The sequence below is a fragment of the Colletes gigas genome, unplaced genomic scaffold (genome assembly GCF_013123115.1).
Source record: "Colletes gigas isolate AHSC1104 unplaced genomic scaffold, ASM1312311v1 Colletes_gigas_Sc00002, whole genome shotgun sequence".
NCBI lineage: Eukaryota > Metazoa > Arthropoda > Insecta > Hymenoptera > Colletidae > Colletes > Colletes gigas.
The window spans coordinates 1,880,169-1,896,657 of NW_025106631.1; the positions used below are offsets into that span (position 1 = coordinate 1,880,169).

A 16,489-nucleotide genomic window follows, 5' to 3' on the forward strand; every position below is an offset into this window, starting at 1 on the left:
TGATCCATGATCTATACTACTCGACTGGCTCGACGTTAACGCGTCAGGTTAGGGGTGGGTTTAGAAAATCGTGTGACCCGTTCGTTCGCGAAACGTCGGAGGGTCCGGCGGTCAAAGTTCGTTATCGAACGATGATTTCGCGCGTAAAAGGGGGACGTGTGAAGTTCGCTGGCGCGGTGACGATCGACTGGATTTCCCACTGGCTGTCACGTGTTTAGAATTGGGAGAAAGCCGAGTGGTACGGTACAGTGATGTTATTATGTGAGACAATGAGGTGGGGTGTTGGATATTGCAATCTGTTGCGGTGCAAGTTCTTCATCCTTCTGGTCCTGGTCGGATGCAGCGATGGATACTTGAACATCTTTATCAGCCAGTCCCAGGTCATGAAGCTCTTGGGTGAGTTCTGTCAGACTGTTCCTCGTTTTTCTACAGTAAATGTATACTTGAATTTATATCGTGTACCATTCTAATACGGTAAAATCATACTGTTATTGCGATCGTCATTCACGAATTCGATCGAATTGACACGGTAATGGTACGTGTAGAAACACGTGGAAGGTACTTCCGGAAGTACGTTACGGCGTAGCATGTCCTTTAAAGGTTAATCACGAGATAAATAAACAACTAAGGAAGGATGGAAGGACATTTAAATGCTTAATGGCGGCTGACTTTCTATTTGCAAGCATTTCTCCTAACCTTTGCAATTTTTAACAAGTTGTATTTGCCTTATCTATTGCTCGGTTCAGTGTATTATTAATTATTGTACAATCGATGCAATAATAGCAGAATGAAAATTTCGTGAGTTCATCGATTCGTGGTATTCGAGGTTAAATTTTCTGTATTTGTATTTTATAGATTGTATTTATATTATAAATATCAAAATATTGTTTGATTCTGAGATCGTTGATTCGTAGTATTCGAAATTATTATATTTTATTTTATTTTGCAGCCCATTGCAGATCCTACATATATTACAAACATCAAAATATGTTAGAGCGTAGGAAATTCTTCGCATTTGCAATTTCCCTGGCAGAAAATTTACAAACATCGTCCATTGTTCTGCGAATATTGTTTGATTGCGAGATCGTCGATTCTTAGTATTCGAAATTAAGTATCTATTATATTTTATTTTATTTTGTAACCCATTGCAGGTCCTATATATATTAAAAATATTAAAAAATGTTAGAGCGTAGGAACTTTTTCGAGTTAGCAATTTCTCTAGCAGAAAATTTACAAAACAATCGTTCAGTGTTCCCAACAGCGAATATTGTTTGATTGTGAGATCGTCGATTTGTAGTATTCGAAATTAAGTATTTTATTATATTCTATTATATTTTATTTGATTTTATAGCCCATTGCAAATCCTATATATATTACAAACATTAAAAAATGCTAGATCGTAGGAAATTCTTCGCATTTGCAATTTCCCTGGCAGAAAATTTACAAACATCGTCCATTGTTCTGCGAATATTGTTTGATTGTGAGATCGTCAATTCGTAGTACTCGAAATTAAGTATCTATTATATTTTATTTTATTTTGTAGCCCATTGCAGGTCCTATATATATAACAAATATTAAAAAATGTTAGAGCGTAGGAAATTGTTCGCGTTAGGAATTCCCCTGGCAGAAAATGTAGAAAACAATCGTTCAATGTTCCCAACTGGGAGCAGCGATACGCGCCGCTTTGATTCGTTCTCCTTTTTCGCGTGAAACTTAAAAATACGCGCGGACTTAGCGGTACCTTTGACGAGCGCTTTCGCGCGTGTCGCTCGTTAACAGGTCTCGTTACAATTGCAACGGGTTGAACGGATTCAGTTATCGTCCGCAGCAGGAGCGGTACGGAAAGAAAAAGTCCGAGAGACGGGGAACAATGGAACGCGACGAATTACACAGACGGCCATTGTTTAATAGGAGTGTCAAGAACTCGGGCAAAGGAAGCTCGAGTTTGGCGAAATTCGAAATACACGATTCGTTTTCAACTTTTACGTTCGTTCGAACGAAACGATGAAGCACAATTTGCAAATTGCAACGTTATTTCTCGAAATCGATACTAACAATTTCTTACAAAATTAATTTGAAATATAATCGTGTCCTTTGTTATTTGCGTACGAATAGTTTTAACTTTAGTAACCCGATAAATTCGTATCGTAGATTTTTAATGGAAAGTGTGGTGCAATTGTGCGTGACCGGTAACGAGAGTCACTGGCCGCGTATAATTGTCGAATTAACAATGGTCGTGGAGAACGAGATCGAGTTTAATAATGCGCACCTGTGCAAATCACATCGAGCCTCGATTGTCCCCCGATTCTTGGCACAGTATCGATCAGCGGGGCGAAAAAATTACGGGGGACGTTCTCGTCGAAAGGGGTGCATCTTAAATAGAAACGGAATCGAGCTGCTCGTTATTCGCGACGAATTATCGATCTATACAGAGTATATCTACGTCTGAAATACAATTATCTCGTGACAAATGGAAATGAGTTTTACATGTCAAATAGATCGAATGCTCGAGGAAGAACGGTAATTTTATTCGCAAGAACCGAACGGACAAAAATGAAAGAACTCGAGCACGCAACGTGTTCATCGATTGAAATAAGAACGGGGTGGGTGGGTGGGGGACTGGACGACAGTTAGAAAAACAGAGACAGAGACAGTCGGAGAGGCAGAAACGGGGAATTGTACGGTTAACGCGATCGTTGGAATTGCTTTAGCAATTTGCGGCGCGAGGCGTCCGTTTTTGGTGGTCAACAGCTATGCACACAGCACCATTTACTCACCTGTATGTACTTAGTCTCTATTGCATTCGATATCGCTTTACGGTTCCATGATTCATTCGCTTCTATTCGTCCGCGTATAACGGAGGGCTATGCGCGCCCGACTCTGGCGCGTCAGTTTTCTGCAGAAAAGAGGAACAAGTGAAATAACTGTATTTACGAGCGGACGGACGGTCCGTGACTCTTCGAAAATCGAGCCAATCTCGGCTCGACCGTCACTCGAAACGGCTCCGTCGCCCGTCTCTGCCCTGTCGATGGTCTTACGGTTGAATATCCACGCGTTTTTTAATGGGTTTCCGCTAATAGCGACGCCCCTGCATCCGATACGTTTATACATTATTAAAAAGACAAGCTCGTTTCAATTTTCTGCTGAATCGAACGATCGAAAACTCTGTGGCCATTCATTTCTTTTTAATATTAAAGTAACAGGTTGTGTATGACGATTTCTCAAGTGTACTTAGTGATGGAATATTATTTATTTACTATTACATGGTCGATAAAAGTGAAAATCAGCTACTCTGGCACTCTAAGTGCAATTCTGGCCAAATTCTCATATCTACCAGACTTTTGTTCATAGGTATAAATAGTCTGTATGAAAACACTCGAGTTCTCGTTGGAATTCATCAGTCTTGACTAATATTAATAATAGAATATTGTAAGGTTATAGAATGTTGTAAGAGTTTGATCACTGACAATATAATTCTCCAAATAGAAATAGAAAATACACAATTGATCAAAAGAAAAATATCAAGAATTCATAGAAGAAGAAAATTATAAAGTTTGTAGACCAGTTCGAAATTTTTGTAGCAGTCTCTTTTGTAACACTTCCGGGAATGTTGTAACCTGTCCATGATCCCGCTAACGCGCGTTGTAACTCTACTCGTCTCGACGATATTCAACGCTCGTGAAGATTACTTAAATTTTCATATACGGTACGAACAGCTACCGTGTCACGAAGATTATGTTATAAAGCATGTTCGTGTTTATACTCTGGAAGCGTGCTAGTTGCAGCTTTTCTCAACTTACGACGGTTAAACGCCCCCCGGAGGGCAATCCTCGGTGCCTTGGCTGTTTAATACCCGAACACTTATGCAAATACATACGTTACACATAATGATCCCCACCCTGTTCGCTACGTATTCCCAATTGCTCCTAATTGCTGTTTCACCCAACACTGTAAGAGCTCGCTTTTGTACGAATATTTTCTTAAATATTTAAATATTCGAAATGACAGAAGCAAAGTTAAAAATGCAAAACCATCGAATGGACGAGCGAGCCATCGGTCTCGTCACGAAGAAAAATGCATGTTTCGAGGTTTGAAAAAGCCTCCAACCGTTTAAAGATTCACGCGTGCTCGAGAATAAAACACAAAAGCCAGAACCCCTTGAACGTCGTTTCTCTCGTTCTTTTTTCGACTGTAAAAATCAGTTTTTCCGGTGACAGGTTCGTCGAAATGCAACTTCGCGACATTTATCCAGTTACGTATGCCCCAGAAATAGAAATGGTCCACCTAGTCAGTGTTCCCGTACGAATTTCTCGAGAAATACGTGCCGAATCCAGACGATGAGTGGCATCAATCGTAGGTGTACTCGTATTTTCATCCCCCTGGAGGGGTAGTACGCTCCGGGCCAAGGCGTGTACACCGCATTCCCTTCTTCCTCGTCGATCTCCCCCCCTTCTTTCCTCCTCCTTGTACCAGCGAGCTCTCTGTCACCGTGCATTCCTCCCCCAACCCCCTCCGGTTTGGCCCCTTTTTTCGGTGCTTTCAAGCAATGCTCCGCCGGCGGAACGAAGTTTTCCGGGAGAACTAAAGTCATTTCGTCGGTGCAATCTAAGTTAAGTGACTTTCAAGAGCCCCGACGACTAAACTCGCCCCCAGTGGATCGGCTCCTCGCGATCCAACCCTTTCTCTCTCGGACCCGCGGCTTCCACGAGGGTCGCGACGACGGAAAGGACCCGGGTATTCGAGATCTAACGAGGATTACGTCGTCCGTTAGGTTCCACGGGCGCTTAGGCACCTGAGAAATCGACTCCAAAGCCGCCATTCTTTCCGTCGAAAGCAGCCACGACGACGTCCCTTCGCGCGAACAGGAAAACGAAGACTAACGGGTTGGAGTTGCATAGCCTCGCGTCATTTTTCAACGCGACAGTTTATGCTCGAAAACCATTCACAGTGTGGCCGTCGAAGTCGAGACTGATGAATTTCAGCGAGAACTTGGGGATCAAACGAGCTATTTTCATTGAAATTTACACGCGTGGACAGAAATCTGGAAGTGGAAGCTTTTTCAATCGTGTATTTTCTATTTCCATTTGGAGAATTTGGCCAGAATTTCTCTTAAACTGCCAGAATAGATTTTCACTTTTATCCTCCAATTAATGATTCCCTAATCTCGTCTTTGAACATTGGCAAACACAATTCTAATTACATTGTGTTGTTCGTGTATAGTTTATATTTGAGTTTAAAGCTTCGACTTACGAGGCACACGAATTTGAAACTTTATTGGACACCTGTGCGATAGAATACGAGGCGTCTGACTATTATTCGATATTTCTACTTGCGTTGATATTTAAGTAGTATTCTATTACATCTATGTTCCATGAATCTTTTCAAAACTGAGACCTTCGAACAAAAAAATGTTACTTTTCTTTCTAGACTTATTTTTGCATCCAAAATCACCCCTTAGTGTTCCAAGATTAAATGTTCTATCGATGGATTCACTTTACATTTATCGTCGAAAGGATCAAATCATAGACGCAGTTTTTAATTAAATCATTCAACTACAAAAATATGCGATCGTAGCGCCGAGAAATATTTTTTTACGCGATACAGCAACGATGTGTCCGACTATTATTCGATATTTCCACTTGCATCGATATTTAAATAGTATCCCATTACATCTACATTCCATGAATTTTCAAAGTTGATTCTGGAACTAAACCTTCGAACGAAAACTTTGAAAAAAATGTTATTTTCCTATTAAGATTTCTTTTTGTACCCAAAATCACTCCTCGAATAGTGTTCTAAAAATAAATGTTCGTCGAGAGGATCGAATCGTAGACGGAATTTGAAATTTGCGACGAAACAGTTTTTAATTAAATCATTGGCAAAAATACGCGATCGTAGCGTCGAAAAGTATTCTTTTTCACGCGATACAGGGACGGACTAGGGTCCAGCTAGCTGGCGTGCAAACTTTTAGGAAATGGCTCTCGCCCCTCTGTCCGTCGGAACACTTTCGAATTACCCGCTCCTGAAATTGATTTTTAATTTGCTCCCAGGCACGGCGGTGCGTGACGGCTATCGTTTACCCGTGTGTTCGTTCTGTCTGGACCGACAAACATTTTCATTCTCGTTGTCTGTCAGAACTGACTCGCGAAACAACTCCAGCACGATAGAAAAGCTGTGACCTTTGTCGCTGGAAACGACACGGAGAGATCGGTTACCCGAATCCGCCATAGAGTTGCAAACATACCGGAGAATTGTAAAAACATCATCGATCACGTATTTCAACCCTTAAAGTTGTGAAGAGGGTGCTTTAAAATTGATGCAACAAAATTAACGAGCATGTATTTATTTATTTTAAATTATTTCCAAGCAGACAGAAAACATGTAGCTTGTATTTATTTTAAATTATTGCTAATATTTCCAAGCAGACAATATGTAGCTTGTATTTATTTTAAATTATTGCTAATATTTCCAAGCAGACAGATAATATGTAACTTGTATTTATTTTAAATTATTGCTAATATTTCCAAGCAGACAATATGTAGCTTGTATTTATTTTAAATTATTGCTAATATTTCCAAGCAGACAGATAATATGTAGCTTGTATTTATTTTAAATTATTGTTAATATTTTCAAGCAGAAACAGATGTCCATAAACGATCGAGTCTCATTTTGTACATTTTATATTTTAACTTCTCGATGCTACAATTTTAAGAGCAATTTAATTTCACTGTTCAAAGGGTGGAGATAATAGTTTCGTGTTAGAAATTTTATTCTACAAAAGTAGTATCGCTATTGTGTTCTCAACTCTGACAATTAAATTCAAATTGATGTATTATTTGCTTTCGTTCGAAATGGTACGTTCGAGGGAAATTTTGGCGGGGCATGTTTAGATAAATTTACAGCGCGGATAACAACGTATGAGCCACGAGTGAAAATACCAGGGAAATACTCGACTACGCGTGCCTCTATTAAATTTAACCCATTACGATTAGACCGCACGAAAGCTTATTCAAACGAGCGCGCACGGCACTTTATTGCGCTTTAATGCGCTCTACTCGTATTGGAAAATCATCAGCGAAATAGACGCGCGAGCTTCCTTGTCAGCGCTCGTTACAGCGCATGAAAATTCATGCTAAATTATTAGCAAAAACAAAGGGAAGACCTCTTCGAACCGTAACACGAGTTTTAAAATAATTCTTCCATCGATCAGTACCAAATTCATACTAACAGTTAAATTCTCCGCCAACGCGGGATATTTCGTTGAAATCTGCGTAACATTTCGCGTGGATTACTCGCCAGTGTCCCCCTTACGTCGCCTTAATCAAGATAAATGTCCGCCTGTAGGAATAACGATCGCGCCAAATGTTTTGGCCGCTCATGGTTGGACTCTAATACACTGTCTAGCCACTATATTTCAACTAATTAAAGTTTCTGATACTGGTTGGTCTTCTTATCAGTGTTGATATAAATGTAAACTTCGGATGAGTTTGCATTATTATTTGGGATGTATTGATCGTATCAAATAGAACTTTCATCAGTCCTCCAGCAGTGATTCAACTACGTTTACAAAATAGATCGTAAACACTCCAAGCAAACGTATCTTTTCTTACAATTTTATCACATTAAAACGATAAATTCTTTGCTGAAGTGCAAAGGGTCAACAAATCGTCAATTCTTTGATCTTGTAATCTTCGTAAACGGAATGAAACGTAGCAACGTGGAAAATCTGGACCAAATGGTCTTTGGACCCTCCTTGTAAGATCGAGAGGATAAGGAGGGGGCGGTAGCGCGTCGCTGAGAGGAGGGGGAAGGTGTCCTCGAGCGGTAAATATATTCGGCGCAGACTCGCGTCAGATTGTTGGAGAACACACGGGCGTTGGACGACTCTGGCCGTCTTCCGGCGGAATTTCGATCATTAATCATCCGATCTGGATGGAAAAATATTGACAAAAAGCCTGGAGGGCGGTCAGAGGAGTCTGTGGAGCGGGGGGAGAGAGAGGCGCGTCGTTTCGGTCCTATCAATTTCCACGAGCGCACACAGCCTGGCAAGGAGCGTTAGCCAAATTGCAGCAGTTTGCCGACGGGTAGATCCGGCCAGACGATAACCTAAACCGCCATGGTTTATGGCTGAGCGATCTCCCGTGTCTCGTGTTTGTGCACACGGTCGGATGGGTGCGAACGCGCGTTTGTACCTGTGGATTCACATATTCCGACGGATATATACGCGCATAAATACAGGACACGCGTAGACGCCAGTGCAAATACATTACGTATTGATACAGGCAACGAGAGGCGGAACCCGACGCGAATGACACGCGTAACCGCCGCGTACACCGATCTCCTGAATAAACTATCAACAAACGACGTGAAAGATTCAAATTTTGTTCCTTAATCGATGGATAATTCAACGGGGACGACCTGGTAAATATTTTAGAGAATTCGGGGGGTCGCACCAGGCAGACGATACGGTAGTTTCCACGTTCGAAGGGAGAGATCGAGATTACTTTTATTTTGTATATTTTTAGTTTTACCATTCGAGTACTTAGAAACGTTCTAGCTGAATGTAATGTTTCGTTGTCAACCAATGTGTTTTGTTTTTTCATGGGACGATCGATACTCCAAGATCGATGTTCACCACATGGGGGTTCCCGCGATCTTCTCTTGTCACCGCTGCTTTTGTCACAAAGCCTATATTTGTGAATCGTTTGACAAGAATATTAGTCTGGTGGGACCTCGATTATTGCAGTAAAACTATTTAATTATAATTGTTTTAAATACGCAAAGGTAGATCATATTTTTCTGTAAATTATTCGATTACAAACTTTCGTTTCTGTTCGATTTTCCGGGTACGAGCGAAACTTCACTGCTTTGGGTTGAAGGTTGTCAGGGACATTTTAAGCGAGAAAGCGTATATCGCAGGGAAATCCAACGGATGTGGATTCGAAAATGAGTGACGTAAAATAAGTGAATTTTCTGGTAATGTACCGTGAACCGCGCTCCCCGGATGAAAGGGAACGAATTACGCGTGTCGGCCGTGTACGCGCATTCACTTTCGCGGTGAAACGATTTTCGGATAATGCAGTTTTTTTTTTTATGAAAGTCGGGTCCTGTAACGCGGTCGGACGCGCGGTTAAGCAAATTACGTTACCGGCGACGAAAAAGGAAACATCGATGAAATTCCCGATGAACGCGCCCGTGTTTATCGAGCTTATTGGATTAACCCGCCCGTAACCCCACCGATTATGAAATCACAAACCCATTATCTACATTTTCCAAGTCTAATTTAATCCTGTTATCAATACACAACGTGTAAAAGTCCCGAAACCATTCTCCTACTAATTCTATAAAGAGTGAATTACCTCTTTGTAACGAACCTTCTGCGTTAAATTTCATTTTACTTTAATTCCACGTTATTCGAAATTAATTTTTATTCCCCGTTTCTATCATCTCTTCCCTTCATACGCCATTGTACATTCGATCTATAGAATCGTTTTATAATTTGTGTTATACTTTAACACTGGAACTATCAAACCAGCCAAAATGACCCATTCGTAATTTCTAATAAAAATTGTAAAAAATTTACTCGACTGAATTTTTAAAAATTTATCGTAATTTTCTATGAGAGAATATATAAACACTTATTTCCATTGCATTTGTATATTTCTTCGCGTATCTATCGTTTCAATTTCTTTGGTACAAATAAACACACTATAATTATCGGTAATTCTAGTGTTAGTTCCACGTTACTCAAAATTAATTTTTATTCCCCGTTTCTACTATCTCTTTGCTTCATACGCCATTGTATATTCGATCTACACAATCGTTTTACAATTTGTCGAATAAAGTTTGCGTTTATTCGTTATTCTTTAATTCCGCGTTACTCAAAATTAATTTTTATTCCCCGTTTCTATCATCTCTTCGCTTCATACGCCATTGTATATTCGATCTACACGATCGTTTTACAATTTGTCGAATAAAGTTTGCATTGACTCGTTATTCTTTAATTCCGCGTTACTCAAAATTAATTTTTATTCCCCGTTTCTGTTATCTCTTCGCTTCAAACATAATTTATATTTTTCCAAGACAATTCTCTTGGAACAGAGCAACCCTGTACGAGTCCATTAAAGAAATCAGTCCCGGATTCCCGGGATCGTATAGCAAGGAATTACGTCCGGGCGTTTCGATTCGAGTGTTTCGTTTGATAAATACAATTTTTACGACGCCAGGCCGATTTACTATCAGACGTTATTTCTCCATTATCGCGCGCCGCCGGTCGCGGAATGGAAAGAATTAATACGACAGCGGTGCGCGCGCGGTCCGTTATTTATCGCGATTCCGTCGCGCGGCGTTTTCGCGTAATAAATAACGGGCATCGAACGAGAACACTCGCGGCTCCGTTGATCCTTTCATTCCCCGGGCGTCACGCAAGACTGGAAAATCTCGTCGGGGGCGGGATGAACGGAATCGAACAATGAAAAAAACTTGAAATTTCTGCCCCCGACGGCCGGACGTCCGACTGCAGGCCCCGGGCAAGGAGGCTCGGTTATATGAAACCGTGTGATCGATGGAAACGAGCTATCCATCTACTGTGCATACGCGAGAAGTTGCATAGCGGGACAAAACAAGGGTTAGGGGGCGCAGGGGTGCTTCGTTTGCTCCGCCCAAATCGACGCTGGAGTGGGGGAGGGTCTACCAATCAGACTCGCGTGACTTTCACTCGCCAACTTCTCACGGACGCGCAGTATGCATTCGACCGTCGACGAGTGCACTGGTGCTTTGCATATGCAATTTATATGGTAAAGTAAAACGACCATTTTTCGGTACTTCTTGGAAAAACAATTTCGATGATTATATGTATATCATAAGAAATGGATATTATGTGAAATCGTTCTCTTGATATTTTCTATTGATACATCGATATCGAGGTATCCCACGTCGAATCGACAGTGGAATGTTGAAGATTTCTCAAATCTTGTGTAAAATTTTACGTGGTCCGAGCTAATAGAATATATAAACAACGTTGTATCTGTATTATATTTTTGATTTTTGTACTCACACACTTTTGTAGTACTAATTTTTCTCTTCATCCATTTTTTAAATATCGTTTATCTGTAACGAAGATGTTATATTCACCTTTCTCTTTACAGACACTTTTTAGTTAAGTATAGAAGACTTATTATTTTTAATGTGATAATTCCCATTTGTAGAATTTTCATGAAAAAAATTGCTCCATTTACAAACATGTCCCGATGTCCTTTATGGCGTAATTGGAATCTGTAAAGGTTTCCATTAACAATAGAAAAATAATTCCATTAACAATAACATTGCGTTTGACGTTAAATTTTGATACAACTTTGATTCGACTCATTCGATAGATGCTGTAGACGCGTTCGGAAGATTACAATGGAATCGCCTGTAGAGGTGCAAACAGGTTTCCCCGGCGATTCCGTGCATATTTACGCGTGACCCCGGCGTGTACGGTGGCGCGTGATTTACGCAAATACTCGGGTGGACGGAAGACGCGTAAAAATTCATCCCGCGGCGACCGCGCCCGGATATATCGTCGATCCGGTGAAACGAGTTAAGCCTCTCCCGCGATCGTCTGTTTGCACGGCAAATTAATATATGTTCATCAGCCGCTCGTCTGTTTGCCGGGACAATTTCGTTGGCCAGTATGCAAATCGGTTGTGTTTGGCAAGTCCCAGGCCCGCGGTTTCCGGAAATATCCCTCCACGATATAAATCCTCACGAATAAAAAAGCGAAAAAAATAACCGTTGCTATACCAAATGGCTCTTAAATTTATATTTTGCTCGATAATTTGTCGAAGTTAAAGTGTTCTTAACACGTGTAATCAAAGTAAAAGAGAACTTAAGTTAACATATGTCATATTTCGTGTTCAACAATTATTCAATTGTTCAATCTAGATATTTAAGAAATCACTTTTTATTTTACTCTGAAAGTTACCGCACTACGTATGGATCTCAGAATTCTGTAAATAGAATGATTAGTAATGCAAATTTTGTACACACTAAAACAGATTTAATTGAACAATCATTAGAAAGTCTAAGATTATCCTTGCAACATATTGTAAATTAATTTATTTTACATCTTTGTACTAAAGGGTTTAATAATGAATGAATGAACATTATTCTTATATAATTTTTAAGGAACACTGTGTGAGAGAGGGTGACGATTATGGTTCAGGATTGATTGAAACTAAAAAAATTCGATGGAAACCGTCGTTTCGAACAACGAAAATAGAAAGCAGAATGCAAACGAAACCTATCTGTTATTGTTTCGTTTCAGTGGAATATGCGTTTGCTCTCTTTTGCTAAAAATCAGTCGTCCGTGTAAAGTAGTTAAAGCGTGATAGCGTATTTAGCCCGAGGGACCTGGACGGTATAAATAAATTCGAAATTGCGAGATTATCATTTCATGTTTTGGGAATTTCGGGCCACCGGGTCCGCGGCGTTTCCGCGCAAAAATATGCTTCGTTCGATTTCCTCGGGCATTCCATTTCGAATGCGCGTGGAATAGATGCACCGTTCTCGTTGGAATGGATTAGAATCCCAGGATCAATAAACCCTCTAATGGCGAGGAAAACGGTATTAGGGATTTTCCTTTAATCCCCAACCTGACCTCGTCGCCGTTAGAATGCTCGAGTAATGGCGCGTTACTTTCGGATAGTTTGAGAAATACTTTGCTTAATTGTTTCATTCGATGAGACTGCTACGAGTAATGGTCGTTGCTAAATGGAGTTTAGGGATCTGGTCATGGACTTTGAATAAATGAATTTTTCCTATTCGTTTACTGCTTGACACATTATTCGATTAGATTGGATTGGGTTGCAGAAGTACTTTGAAAACGAAGTAATGTACGATATATTACGCTTGTGTATGAAATTATTATCGTGCAATATTTGCTTGTAACTTACATTTCAGACAAAACACACCACGAATCTTAGAAGAATTTAAATATCACAAAATAGCGTGAATGGTCATTATTGTACAAGCAGGAACGAACAATGAAATATCGTAATATTAATTCAAAGTAATATTTACAAAGGAACAATTCTCGTTCTTTCGTTCCATTCACCTAGCTACGCTAGAATTATTCTTTTAACATTGGTGTTAAAAACAATTCTCCCTGGTACAAGTACAGCGATTATACTCGATTAATTTGTTACGTGAAAATTGCTGTAAACGAAGAGTAAGAATTTGATTATTCTCTTTAACCCCTTAGCTTACAATGGCGTCTCAGAGACGTGATAAGTCTACCGGGCCAAACCTTGGTGTCGCTTTTGTCACGCACAGTTGGAAATTAAATGGTAAAACAAGGGGTTAAGGAAATAAAAATATATTTAATTTGACTCATTCGTGTTTAACACTAGATTTACGAGCATTGATCGCACGTATATTTATTGATACCTTTCACGTTGACGATTACTTTAAAATAATATTTTTCTTTTAATTATTATATTAAATTCAACATGAGTTGTTAAAAAATAATATTTACACGTTCCGCAATTTTAAATATGGAATCAGACACCCGTAAAATTGATGGTTTTCGTAAATCTAGTGTTTCAAATAAATAGTAATAAATTTTCGTAGTATGATTGAGTATTTCTTATCGTCGTTGGGAGGCAGTTATCGAAAACGTAATTCGACCATCGAGGTTCGTATTCGATTAGACGTTCCGCGGACAGGGTACACAGGAAATCGATTTGAAATTATAGAAAATTGCGCGACGGGATAAAAGATTCAAGATTAATATCGCGCGGTAATATGATTTATTTACGTTGGAATACCATCAAGCTCACTCGACGTTTTTAGTACCATCGATCGAACCGAGGTGCCATCGGTTTCCACGTGACATATGGTACGTGCCAAACGCATGGTGCACGCATCACGTCCAAAGTGGTTTAGCACGCTTGCACGTGTGTCTATATAGAAAAAGAAACGATGCACAGAGAGAGAGAGAGAGAGAAAGAGAATATTTATACATATTTAAATGCAGAGCTTCAACAAAAGCGAAGGTAACACCAAATTTGGGGCTCGAAGATACTCGAAACGAATTTCAGATGAAATTACTCGCCTTCGATAATTTGGTAAAATCATTTTTAACACTAGATTGCCCAAGGAAGTCATTTTGACTGCTTTTTAATTTCAATTAGAAACACAATTTCTTAGAATTTTGTGACTTTTTGTACAACATATAAATGCGTTTATTAATAATTGTAGTTACCTCCTCCCTCCTTCATTTCCGGTATATGTGTTATACCTATATTGGTCAAAAGCAGTCATTTTGATTATGAGTATACTAAGTTTCAGTCTTTCTAGTGTTAAATATAATGAGGATAAAAGAAATGATGCACAGAGGGAGAGAAAGAGAATATTTATACATATTTAAACGCAGAGCTTCAACAAAAGCGAAGTTAACACCAAATTTGGGACTCGAAGATACTCAAAACGAATCTCAGATGAAATTGCTCGCCTTCGATAGTTTGGTAAAATCATTTTTAAATATAATAATGATATTTATTATATATTTGTACTAAATTACCTTGTAAAAGTAAAACCTGTTTCCCCTTCGAACGAAAAAGTTGAAACAAATCCTGATTTGTAATATTCCCTCCGCAAAGTGTGAATGAACAATTTACGGAGATATTCATTGTAGATTTTTAACAATAAAATTGCTGATTTTAATCCACGACAACAGTAAATATTCCTCTTTCGATGTCAAATGTGTCGTCCAAACATTTGAAATTCCTCGTAAAGCTCATCGAACCGAAAATATTTTCGAAACAGTAATTTTTCCTTTCGCGATGTAATTGTTCTCATTGTTCGGAAGAATATTATTAATTGGGATAATTTTTACTGTTTCTAGATTTCTAGTTCGAGGTTAAAGACACTATTAAATTGAAATGTTTTGATTCCATTGCTATTTTATAAATTATCCACGTATGCTTTGATTTTTAGATTTGGAACTGGTGTTTCTAAAATATCAATATTAATATCGAATATCGTAATCGACGTGGCTCCATTTTGACAAACCTCGCGCTTCCGCATCGGCGCGTCTCTAACGCAATTGAACAAAGACAACAAGTCGACGGCTAGCTACATTGATTTCCAGAAGGCTTTCGATATTACCAATAGTACGATTCTCATCAACAAACTCCGAACCATGAGCTTTCGAAACAACACAGTCTCGCGAATTTCCAGTTATCTATTCGGTGGATCATTTCTGTCCAACTCCAATACTGTCCTCTCAAATCCGGTCGCCGGTATACCCGGTGTGCCACGAGGATCGTGTCCACAACTTCTATTTAATCCATTTATAAATTACTTTGCACGAATTCGATTCAATTACGATCCCTCAAATCAGCAATTCTCCATCTACTATACAAATACTACAGTTAAAAAATTTTTTAAATTACACCTTCCTTCAAACGATAATATTTTAAAAACTGAAGCTCGAATCGACACGAAACCAAAAACCATTGCAAAGAGGAAGCTTCGACGCGTGTTATTACGGATTGAAAATTAAAACAATTACATTAAACGTATCCGACGTTACCCGACAAAGGTTATTTCGCGAAATTTCGTTCGCTTTGATAGTCGCATTAGTCTCTGCTTAACAAGACTAACACGATTTCAATTAAGCCGGTTAAATGAGCTGTCCCGAAATTTGGATATACAGTCAACGAGAGCTAATCGGCTTTGCGGATGCGGACCGTGTACAAAATCGACGGAAAATCGAACCGGTGGTCTCGTATTACAATTCTTTCGATAAGTTGGCGTTCCAAGAAGCCTCTCAAAAAATCACTAGCACTTTTTGTTGACGAGATATACGAAATAATAAACTCCAAAACACTTAACGATAGACAGAAACGATAGACATGCAATGATCTAATGGACGACGATCATGGCGATGTGGCGTTGCTTCCTATGCTCGCCACCAGAGGGCTCGCGCTCTCACAAGCGCTCGAACGACTTCCTAATATTCCAATCGTCTAAGACAGGGCCTGCTAGAAAGCCTTACTGATGAGTCCACTAGCAAATGTTTGTAATTTAAACACTTTTGAAAGTATCGTGCACCGAAACGGTGTGCTTATAATTTCCACTATCCGCTTTTCGAGCCAGCACGAGTTCGACGCCATAAAAACGGATCGTTGTTGCGCGGACGATGATCGTACTTTTGGATTTCACGCGACAGAAAAAAAAAAAGAAAAAAACAATCAACGGGGATGCAATTTTTACGAGTCGGTGGGTTTTTTCGCGCGTACAATTTTCCGTAGCGCGGCTCGACAAACTAGCACGCTTGTGGAAATGGGCCCGGGCGAAAGTGCTTTCGCTAGTAAAATATTAGACTTGCCGGGGCGCAAAGTGCTCCGAAGAGCGGTAATGCACGCCGGGCGACGGAATGACGATGACCCGTCGAAAAAGCGTTAGTTTCCCAGCCGGAACGGAAATCAGAATGCGTAGAAAA

At 39.7% G+C, this 16,489-nt stretch overlaps 1 protein-coding gene across 1 annotated transcript in view; it reads left to right on the forward strand.

The window, feature by feature from the left end:
- Positions 1–251: 251 nt before the first annotated feature.
- The window catches only part of LOC122400273 (tyrosine-protein kinase Drl-like), a 90,951-nt gene continuing 74,713 nt past the window's right edge, over positions 252–16,489 (forward strand). The window contains exon 1 of the mRNA XM_043401643.1: positions 252–396. Coding sequence (XP_043257578.1) covers positions 252–396 — 145 coding nt within the window. The remainder of the gene's footprint in view (positions 397–16,489) is intronic.